The 12,134-nt window shown below is 40.5% G+C and overlaps 1 protein-coding gene across 1 annotated transcript; it reads left to right on the top strand.

Annotated features, from left to right (window-relative positions):
- The first annotated feature begins 10,708 nt into the window (after positions 1–10,708).
- LOC106649396 lies at positions 10,709–11,302 on the top strand. Its single transcript, XM_014366816.1, has one exon. The coding sequence runs from the start codon at positions 10,709–10,711 to the stop codon at positions 11,300–11,302; it is 594 nt and encodes a 197-aa protein (XP_014222302.1).
- Positions 11,303–12,134: the final 832 nt, after the last annotated feature.

The raw sequence follows: 12,134 nt of genomic DNA, 5'->3' as shown, positions 1-12,134 counted from the left end.
TTTAATTTTTCTTAAGTTTTAAGCTCTAGCTTCTTTGTCGATAGTCATTCGACCAATTTGAGGAGTATTACAAGATCTCGGCATGGCCCCGAAGACGAGCTTCGTCGCTCGGCTTACATAGGTCGACTCGACGGGCTGCTCTCGTCGAGCTCTGGGAGAAAATCCGGTTATTCGCATTTTTTCTTGCTTCTAAGCTGTAACTTTTTTGTCGATAGTCATTCGACAAATTTGAGGAGTATATTAAGATTTCGGCGTTGCTCCGAAGACGAGCTTTGACGTACCGTGTGCTTAGGTCGACTGACGGTCTTATTTTGTAAATAAAAGCGGGTTATTATTTTTTATTTGATTTTTTTCTATTTTTGACTTGCAAACTTTTTGTCGAATTAGATTCGACAAATTCGAGAAGATTCAACGGCTCGATTCTAGGCCTGCAACGCTGGCAGTTACATTTTTCATGTCTCATTCAAGTTATCAATCATAACCTGACTCGTTTTGCCTCGATTGCGGCAATTGATTGTCCTAGGATCTTCACAATAGCAATCGACAGATTTGCGTATAAAAGTTAGATAATTTCATTAGATAAATCAGTTAAAATTGATCGAATTGTTTTTTCTTTCGAATTGCGTAGGTTAAAGCTGCTGAAGCACGTTATTTTCGAACATTCGAGCGCGGCGTAGAAACAATGAGTCGAACGCTCGTGACGTCACTTCTGAGGACCGAAAGTCGGTATTTTTAATTAAAGATAACTCTACAACCATACATTTTCGAGACTTTTTTCATAAGAGTTTTTTTTGTCGATTGATCTCCTCTATCTGCATTTCAGAGGAAAGACTTTCCTTCTGAATCATCCTGTAGTAGTTGATATAGTTTGTGCATAATTAATGTGAGTGTAAAAATATCAATTGCTTGTGAAAAATGGAAAGTGTTTGAAGATATTTTATAGTGCATTCAACCAGATTGTCGCTCAAAAGTAGAGAAATTGTTTATTTTTTTCTTGTTGCTATGGTGTGGCATCATCATGGAGCCACACTATCACTCAAGATTAATTAAAATTACTCTAATTTAGTGTCAAGAGAGGGTGAAGGAGGATCAACAGCAAGAGATTGTATTTAACAAATATTTTTAATTATATTGTAGACATAAGTGCATATTGGCGCCTGTTTTGGCTCCAATTTGTTCGCTGTTGTCAGATTTTGACAGATAATAAATACAGAGTTGGAGTATGAAACCTTTTTAAATGTATTCAGGACATGGAAAAGAATAAGTTTAAGCATATTGAAGGAGCTTGGACTTGATTTTATACGTGTAGAGACATTAAGTGATGATAGAAAGGTTTTATTGAATATTATTATTATTTAAGTGTTGCATGTGCATTATACTTCTTCCAGGGGCCTATGAGATTAAACTAAACCTACTGGGCATGTTTTCTAGGGGCCCAAAGTCCCCTCTATGAGTTTGGGCTATATCCATGACCGGGAGCTGGGGTGGTCTCGTTGTAAGAGGGACTAGCTTTTTGTCAAATCAAGATTAAAATATTTAAACGGGTATAGCTAAAAAAAGTATTCGTTAATCTGCTCCAAACTTTGGCAGTTTGAAATATTTGCTTCTACGAATCTTTTGAGATGTCACTGAAGACTATCAGTCTTTAGATGAAGAATATACATGCAATTGAATCCCGCGTGTATGCTGCGCCACTCGCTAAGAGAATATGGTTTTTTTAATATTACACCCGTAAAATCATTCGGATGTTCCTAAAACCATTTGCCATTTTTAATATCAATGGTACTTAACCTGAAAATGCGTATGTTTATTTCAATAGCTGGGAAACGCTCAAGAAAATCGAGTAAAAAATTATAATTGCAATGAATTCGTTAAATTTTATCAAATTCAATTCAAAGCATAATTTTAACAATGAACGAACTAGTTTATTTACTTCTACAATGTACATGTAAAAGTACATGACTTCAAGAGTATTTTGTGAAAATTTCTGTTACCCTCGTACGCATTGCCACACCACTGCGTGCGTCCCCACTCTGGCGACGTACACAGCAGCACTCGTCCCCACCTTTGCGCCGATGGCCAATCAGCGCGCACTCGCTTCCTATATAAGCGAGGTGCCCGGCCACGCAAAGGGAAGTCGGCTCTCGGCTGCCAGCCAGAGCACATCGACTCTCGCCCTCGCGTTCGCGACGACGAGCTCTTGAGAGTTGCGACCTAGGGACTTCATTCAATAGTGAACTTGGTCTTATTGCAACAAACATATTCGCCTTGTCATTTCACAACCTTTCCCCACTTTTTACTTTTGCAAGTTTCCGACTTGGCCGCCAGGTGGCGCGGCGCCAGAAAAAAGTCGTATCCGCATGAGAAATGGTCGAGTTTGGAGTACTTGTATAAGTGCCTTTCGACCTTATTCAATCAGCTTTTGACTGTTCAACTTGTACGAGTGGAAACAGAAAAGTGAGTAAACAGTTGTCAAGCTATTTTTGACTGTTTGACTTTGCAAAAAGTCAAAACAGAAAAGTGGTTGGACTCGTACTCGAGTTTTTTTGTCGCCTCCGATTGTCTCGACCCGAAGAGGGAAATCGATCACGGCGCCAATCCAAAGAAAAAAGAGAGGAAGGGCCGTAGTTCTACAACGAGGCCAGCCTCTCGTGTCAGGCATCTTGGAACAACGCTGCGTTGTACGGGCTGTGCCGGCCGGCGAAAATATCGTCAAGACTCGTCAACGAGCCATTGAAAGGGTCAAGACCCTTAGTGGTTTGATTTCACTGCCCGGAACCACCTATACCAGCCGCTCGTGCTCATTGCTGCGCACGTGGCCTTATCTCCCTTTGCCAGTGCCTTGTCCACATCCCTGGAAGAGGACTGTAGCAAGAAGAGAAGCCGACCCTGAGCCAGTGGTCGATCTCACGGCCGCGCCACTTCAATCCACAGCATCTGCTAACCGCACTCTCCCGACGGTCACTGAGCCACGGTCGTATGACGAGCAAACGTGTCAACGACAACACCAACTGACCAGGGTCACGGTACCACCGGTCCGACCGCCACTGTGGGAAGGGTCAGTAGCGAAGAAGACGACTCAGGACAGAACGTTACGACCCGCCAGCGCTCTTGACGAATACGTTGCCTCTCATCCACAACCACACAAACTACCAAGGCCAGCTATCTCGCTCTGCCCGGCTATAAACGTGCTCCTAAGCCAAAAGCTGAGCCACGCTCTCCTCGAAACTCTTATTCCTCACCCTCCAGGAGACCCTCGGCTAGAAGAGAAGCAGAGTTGAGAAGAGAGCGGAGAAGGCGCTTCTAGGCGACTACAACAGACAATCGGTCCTTTTCAGGGCCACACAAAAGTCTTTTAACGTAGTCTCTTTCTAAGATCCTCGTCATCAGAACGTGGGTCAGCGAACGGTCATCCCTTGACCACTCTGACCATCAGCCTAGCTTGGCCTCCGTCCTTCTCAGGACTTTTCATCTACGACAACGTGACATTGTACAACATTTCATAAAAAAATTTTCATTTTTGGACCTTTGATAGTGGTTACACATGACCTCACGAGATGGCGCTTCACGCACTTGCAAGTGAAAGTGGCGAGTTGTGCACTTAACTGTGAGCTGCGTCGAAGCGTCAGAGAATACATGTTCTTAGCAGGATCACCGTGTACACTTGTGTCACTGTCATTCGTGATAATGAGGTTCACAGGATTGTTGGTCGGGAAGTTCGCTTCTAAGTCGCCACTGTCCTCCGAACTCGTTTTGGTAGGGGAACCAGCTTCCCGAGTCGCCAGGCGCGCAAGTCGATGCACTGATAGATCTTCGGTTATACAGTGTCGTGAAGGCTCGATTTCGGACAAGCATTTTCCGCATAATCGTGGCCTTGGAAGCCTAGAGCACGAGGAGAAAGCGCTAGTAGCTTATTGCTAGGTCGAGCGTTTCCCCGCCGTTCTTACACAATTAATTCGAAGTGTCGAATTTAAACCTTTCCTACTTTAATTATTTAATTACCGCTTGTCGAAAAATAAAGACTTGCAGCCTTTGTTAAAAATTTTCAATTTCTCATTAAAAATAATTATTTGCTCAGCGTCGTTTACAAAACGTAGCGATGTATGTAATATTCACATACACTCTCAAATTTTCTTATGTTTAATAAATATAACTTTGCTTGTTACTGAAACTCCATTGCGTTATCATTTGCAGCACCCTTTCCCCATTACAGCAGAATAAACACAAATATTACAGAGGTTTATGTTTTTGCCTCTCACTGTAAAAAACAGATAGCAAATCTACGGAAGTAGATTTACGGAAGTCCTGAAAATTCTGGTGAGGAACGTAACTTTTCACAAAATCATCTGAAACGAAAAATGCAAAATTACCTCATTAGTTTATGAGTCTTATCAGGTACTGACGTAAAGTTTTTTCAATTATAGTGATTTTTCGAATTTTGACGTAATTTTGAAGTTGAAAAAAACGTTTAAATTGCGTCCAGACATGAAAAATTGACCTTTTTTTTCGGGAAAGTTGTTATAAACAAAAAAATTTTTGGAAAAATCGAAATATCTCGACGTCAGTACCTGCTCAAAGGGTTTATAAGGAACTGTGCAAATTTTCAAAATGATCTGTTGAATACTTTTTGAGGGACGTTCCTAACCGATTTGAAAAATGTCCTTTCGAGGAATCGCAGTTCAAAGATACAACATTGTACGTCAAGATTTTTCAAATCGGTGAGGAACGTCACTGAGGAAAACACATAGTGAAGCGTCTCACATCAATCTTGGCAGACAAAACTTCGTTTTCACGAATCAACCTCTTCCTTCGGATCTCTTGTATTCTTCTTCACTAAAAGGTGCAAAAAAGGTAAAAAATGGGCCTAAAATGCCTAAAATCACCAAAAACAGCCATTTTCAGTCCTTTTTTGCAGGTTTTTCGCCACACATTGTTGTCTACATTGCGTTAAACTTTAAGATCCATTACAAAACCTTATCAGGCATTAGTTGACCTCTTTGGGAAGCTTTTTACATAGTTTAGGAAATGAAAGTCCGGTTCGAACTCGAGTAGATTTCTTCTTTTATGTTTTTTTTTTATGTTTTACTATTATCACATCTTTAGGTGGCTCCAATCACTTTGGCATATTTTTTTTCTGAAAATTTGGGCAATTTCCAATAAAAAAGTTGCTGGGTACTTTTACTTTTGAATTATTCTACCCTGATCCAGGAATTGTTTGAATATTTGTGATTTTTCATGAATTTCAAGAAAACCCTAAAATGACCAACTTTGGGCCTCTGAAAGAGGGCCATAGAAGGCCCTAGTTTTTCTAAAAAATTTTTTGGACAAATCTGACATCAAATACAACAAGTTTTTCATATTTGCAGAAAAAACATTTTTTGGGCCATTCGACTTGACAGAGAATCGGCCATATATACCAAACCAAAAATCAGCGTCTCGGCAGAGCTAACTCAGACCTTTCGCAGGGCGAAGCTATATCGGTTCGGAGCGAAATTTCAATAAAGAGACTTAGTTAGAATTCAATAACGGGACTTATTCAAATTCGATCTGTGCCAAGCGTGTATGTGTATCTGCGAGCAGTGCGAACGCCTTTTGTCGATCTCCAGTAACACGGGTTGGCGGTAGCCGCCCTAGTCCACCGAGCCTCAGCGAACACCAAGCCGAGCATCTACGACCTACGTCGAGTCATCAACGATGATCTTAAAAACGGTTAAGCGTCTTCGTCGTATTTCTGATGTAAGCTATTGTGAAACCAAGTATAACTGTCTTCGATTTAATTTTAGTTTAATATTTAATAAACCAAAGTCTTGTGTGAACCCAACTCTTTGTGCTATTTATTTCTTCTCTCTCACACCCCTCTGAGACAACGGTTAGAGTCATTGAATAACGGAAGTAGAATTATTTAATCAGTCTGGGATCATTGATAAAGCTAGCGTAGTATATAATGCTGTAGGTGAGGCACCGGGTCGACTCTCGATCTCCTTGCTCGTTGCTCGCTGGAATGCTGCTGAGTCGTCCGCCCGTCTTGCGCTGCTACAGAAACTCCTGGGGTCCCGGCTAGGAGGGGATGGTGAATGGGAGGGAGGTAAAATAATTAGATGAGATTCCCTTTTCAAAGAACTCTGTTTATTAATCCACCTCTCTTTCGCCTCTCTCGAGGCTTCCGAAGATACAAGTCTTTCTCGGGTCTATATAACGCCCAGACTTAACAATCTCACTTGCGTGAACCGCACTTTTACTCCGTGCCACCTAGCGGCGACACGGCTCACTACAATACATACAACAATAAATAGATGGTCAAACCAGCCATCACAACACTATATTGAGTTGCAAAGATATGATTCCACTCTACAAAGGATACGAAAATTATTTATTGGAATATATTTTTTTACTTTTTCCCCAATTTTTTTTCAAATAGAATATATTACTATTCCTTATTTTCAATTCACTTTTTTTTTAATACAATTTTTTCTGATAATTCCATTTTTTAATTTTTAAATTTAATTCATACGTTTGTATCCTAATTTTAATGTTCGTAAAATTTTGTCACAATAATATAAACTTGAAAATGATTTAACTCTTCTTATTTTCATTTCAGCGACAACAAATGTGTGAAAAACCGATGTGCATTGGATTCACAGATATTCAATAAATATTTTATAAATATCGAAAAATACCAGATATGTTCATGTATAAGAAATAATTATTCAACATATTGTCTTCAATATCTTCCACGTTAATTAAAAATATTTAATATACATAGAACTTCGAAAAAGTAACAAAAAGTGAATTATTACTACTCACCAAATGAATTGTTTCAATCAATTTTTATTGCTATTTTAACTTTTTATAATAAAATTGATTTAAAATTATAACTACGATTCATTACAATAAATACTTCTCACAATGTTTGTACGATGAAACAAGAGATCACTACCAATTGTATTTCATTCCACAAAGAAATTTACCTTTATTGCCTATATGATAAGAATCTGATATGGATCACGACACTATCTATATATTCTGTACTCATATCATTATCATTATTATTATAATTATTATTATTATTATTATTATTATTATTTATTTACCAAAAAAAACGTGCATATCAAACAGTGCACAGCAAAAGTCCTGCAGGAGGCATAAAGCCCTTACATAGGTTGGTAATCGAATCTCTATAGAATACGACTATGTCACTGGCGACGAACGCCACTCGTTGTGCATAAAGGCCGCGCTTATGCATCTGAGAGAGTAGCGACCGACCGACCGTTCAGGGTGCAGGAGGAACTAAGCGCTTCTAACCTCCACGCACCGCCGCAGCGTAGGCACGTGCTCGTTACCGGCCGCGCGAGCGGCGCGGCGATAAGTCACAACTGGAGCAGCAGCAGAGCAGCGGCAGCAGCGAGGAAAAAGAGAGGAAAGCGAGAAATACGACGACACGTGAGAAACGACGCCATTGTGTGTTACCGTGCGATCGAGTACAGAGTACGGGGTGTTGTAGGGAGCTCTCGAGGAAGGGGAGAAGCGAGTGAGCAAATCGAGTAGCGTGTCCGTGGCTAGAAGAAGCGTGGTTGAAAAGGAACGAGTCGAGTGAAGCTGAGTGAAGCAGCAGCAAAGAGCGATTGAGTCGCGGAAGTCGCGTATGTTGGCATTGTCCAAGGCAAAGTACGAAAGGCAGCAAGCGAGAGACGTCGTGCGTACCACCCATCGAGATAGGTTAAGTTGACGAGTGAGACGTGGCGCGGACCCGATATCCATCCGGACTCGGACGTAACCTCGCCCCACATCAACGAGCAGTCAGCAGGCGAGGACGTCGTAATCGTTTAGTAGTTTTGTAATCGTAGTCAATCTTGGTCGGTCGTGTGTGTGAAGAGTGTGCATATTGGATGTCACTGTGTGTGTGAGATGGTACGTCGCGTCGTAAATTAAGTCAAGTAGAGTGTACTTGAGTCGTCCGAGGCGAGTGAGCCGTTTTGCGTCGCGTGCGTTAGAGTGCCGATAATCGGCCATCTTGGCATTTCGTCGTCACCGCGAGCACGGAGTCCGTAAAGCCGTCACAGGCCGAGCGGTGCGCAGTCACTTCCGAGTGGTGAGTAAGTACGTGTCACGAAAACGGGATTCAAGCAGAGTACGTGTTGTGACTCTGTGATTCCCCCTTAGACTTTCGCGATCGAACTCACGTGGTAGTAGGCTTCGCGTACAGTGACGCAGATACGCGCGAGTGCAAGTGCGCGGCTCGATATTGAGATTCGAGCCGAGAGCGTGTTGTGACTCGACGGTTTCCCCTTGGACTCTCTTGTATGGACCTTTATGGTAATCTGACGTCACACTCAAGTACTTATTGAGATTCTCTTGTCGATCAAACGCGATTCAGTAGTAATTTAAAAATCTTCGCGAAATATTAGAATAAGAATAAATTGGACCTATCATTGAATAAATAAGTGACTTTCGATTTAACCTAATTCCCTCTTGTGGTCATTTCGCGAAACCTTTTCCAACCTTTTCAGCACGGAATCGCCGACGCTCGTGGCGCATTTGGTGGAAGGCTCGACCCCCTTTTGAGGTAAGACGACCTGATGGGTCAACCGGAGCCTCAGTAAGAAATAATTAGACTGCAGGGCGAGCACCGGCTACGGTCCAGACCCTCGCAGGTCATAAGAATTGTTGTGAACGAGACTTGATGTATTTTCGTCTGTGTGGGCCAAGCGTAAGGCTTGGTAGAGTGGGGGAACATTCGAGCGGCTTGCTCCGTTCTCGCGTGCAGTGCGAGTCTCAGATGCTACTGATACACCAGCGCAACCACTCGTTCTTTATTACTTCTATATGTATTTTTGCTTAACCATATTTTGTTTATAATAAAGTTTCATATTATTCATAAACGCCCTATTTTATTTTTCATAACCTGCAACTGGTTACGGGCCCAGTTTAACGGAATTTCACTGTGCAAAGTGACAAATTTAATGTTAACCCTTTAACGCCCAAAGTGACCATTTTTGGACAACATTTATAGCGATGAATTACACCGACTAAAAATTGTTTAAAAAACTTTTCAGACATCATTTCTCACAAAAAAAAATTATTCAAAAAAAAAATTATTCAATAAAAAGTTATAAACAATTTTGTAAAAAAAAACATGAAATTTCGAGAAAAAAATCTGGTTCAACTCAAATTTCAACATGGAAAGAAGGTGCGCTCGTGGGTCTCACGCATATAAATTTGGTCAATAGCATGTATAATTTATTCTAAAATAGTTATAATGACGAAATTCAAAATGGCGATCATAAATTCGGCTCTCGAAGACCTGTATGTCATAAAATGATTTCGACAATTTTTAACTCGATAACCATCAACTTTACAAGAAAAAGTTGTAGAATAAAAAGTGTTTAGAATTGATAAAAGAACATGCCTGAATTTTTGGAGCAATTTTTGGATTTCTGGATAACATCATTTTTTCAAAAATCCAAAAATCGTTCCAAAAAATTCTGAAAAAGATCAGGCGTGTTCTTTGATCAATTCTAAACCCTTTTTGTTCTATAACTTTTTCTCGTAAAGTTGATGGTTATCGAGTTAAAAATTCTTGAACTTTCGGTTTCATTTTTGATTTTTGATTTTGGCTGAGAACGTTCAAGAATTTTTAACTCGATAACCATCAACTTTACGAGAAAAAGTTATAGAACAAAAAGGGTTTAGAATTGATCAAAGAACACGCCTGATCTTTTTCAGAATTTTTTGGAACGATTTTTGGATTTTTGAAAAAATGATGTTATCCAGAAATCCAAAAATTGCTCCAAAAATTCAGGCATGTTCTTTTATCAATTCTAAACACTTTTTATTCTACAACTTTTTCTTGTAAAGTTGATGGTTATCGAGTTAAAAATTGTCGAAATCATTTTATGACATACAGGTCTTCGAGAGCCGAATTTATGATCACCATTTTGAATTTCGTCATTATAACTATTTTAGAATCGAGGAGCGCGTGTCGCGCTCCGAATGGCAAGTATGGCAGACGAGAGCAGCGTCACTCCACGCTCCTCATATACGCGAGAATTGCGATTTCGGGACCCGCGAAAACAACCTAACGTTATTATTTGAAATCTATAAAACATACGGTAATTCTGATTCGGTAAATCGATTCCTCGTAAAAAGTGACCAAAAGTAGTGCATTCATAGTCTCCGAAAAACGCAGTATTAACTAAATACGTAAATTATACATGCTATCGACCAAATTTATATGCGTGAGACCCACGAGCGAACCTTCTTTCCGTTTTGAAATTTGAGTTGAACGAGATTTTTTTCTCGAAATTTTATGTTTTTTTTTACAAAATTGTTTATAACTTTTTATTGAATGATTTTTTTTTAATTCTGACCCCGGATTCGAAAAGTACATTAAATTTTACGTGAGAAATGATGTCTGAAAAGTTTTTTAAACAATTTTTAGTCGGTGTAATTCATCGCTATAAATGTTGTCCAAAAATGGTCACTTCGGGCGTTAAAGGGTTAAGTGAAATTATTGCCGTGAGAAGACCATTGTGACAATATCAGTGCAAAGTGTTTTTCTGTTATCCACAAACAAAATGAAAATTTTGACTAAATCAAAATGTCAAAATCGGCATTGAACGTGAAGAATATCTCCAAATTTAACGGAGAAAATTTTCAGTTATGGAAATTCCAAGTAAAAAACATTTTCGTCGCGCATGACCTACTCGACATGATCGAAGGCACTGATAAGAAACCTGAAACTACAACGGCTATTGCAGCTGCGATAAAAACATTGAATAAATCAAACGCAGAGGCAATGCTCATCCTTTCAAGCACCATGGAGTACTCGCAGCTAGAATACCTAATCACTTGCTCTACTGCAGCAGAAATGTGGTCGAAATTGTCAGCGATACACGAGCAAAAAACGGCCACAAATAAATTGGCACTCATCACCAAGTTCCATGAATATCGGATGGGGTACAACGACTCCACAGCTCAACATATCAGCAAAGTCGAAAATATGGCAAGCCAGCTGAACGACATCGGATCACCAGTCGCAGACGTAATGGTAATGGCGAAGATCCTAGGATCACTACCACCGAAGTACCACTTATTCATCTCTGCCTGGGAGAGCGCGCCTGAGGCTAACCAAACTCTCAACAACCTACGAGAACGTCTACTACGAGAAGAAGGCCGCCTAAACAACTCCGAAGATGTCAACCGTGCGCTAGCATCCATGAGCATCTTCAACGAAACGTCCAAGGAAAAGGTTCAACATACAGGCGGTAACAAAAATCATAATGGTAATAAAAAACGCGTGTAAATGGCTCGACGGAGAGCTCAATAATGTACTGTATGTACCTTCATTCAATGTCAATCTAGTTTTTATCGGCGTATGTACATCGAAAGGTATGAAAGTCGTACACGAAGATAATGTCACGACGCTCTTGTCCAAAAACAATGTATTAGTCGCGCATGGTGTCAAACTGTCGAATAATACGACGCGCTTACTAATAAAAGCGAAAAATTTACACTGTGCGAATTGCGCGTCAACTGCTCCGCTAAAAGTATGGCATGAACGCTTGGGCCACATAAATTGCGAATACTTAAAGAAAATTTTTCGGAGTAACGCTGTCACGGGAGCTGGTCTAAAAGACAAAAAGAATTTTTTCTGCGAAAGTTGCCCAATGGGTAAACAAATAAGACTACCTTTTTCGCGAGATAAACATCAGCAGAAAGCCTCTCTTCCTGGAGAAATTATCCACACTGATTTATGCGGCCCAATGCAAATAGCGTCGGTTGGTGGAGCTCGTTTTTTCCTTTTATTCAAGGACGAAGCATCGTGTTTTCGAAAAGTGTACTTTCTCCGTCACAAAAGTGACTGCTGTGAAATGTTAAAAAAATGTGTACGTTCGGTAAACACGCACTTCGGCAGGAATGTAAAGGTTATCCGTTCCGATAACGGAACCGAATGCAAGAATAAAGATAAGCGCGATTTTCTTAGCGACCTCGGGATAGAGCTTATCACAAGCGCGCCATTTACACCTGAACAAACGGGCGAGCCAAGCGCGAGATGCGTTCTATAGTAGAGAGCGCGCGTACCATGTTGCTTAGTAAACAACTACCGACGCGACTTTGGGCTGAAGCCATCAACA

The sequence above is a fragment of the Trichogramma pretiosum genome, unplaced genomic scaffold, assembly GCF_000599845.2.
Source record: "Trichogramma pretiosum strain Unisexual culture from Peru unplaced genomic scaffold, Tpre_2.0 scaffold25, whole genome shotgun sequence".
Lineage (NCBI taxonomy): Eukaryota > Metazoa > Arthropoda > Insecta > Hymenoptera > Trichogrammatidae > Trichogramma > Trichogramma pretiosum.
Note: the sequence above shows the minus strand (reverse complement) of the source record. Positions and strands in the feature narration are given on the sequence as shown.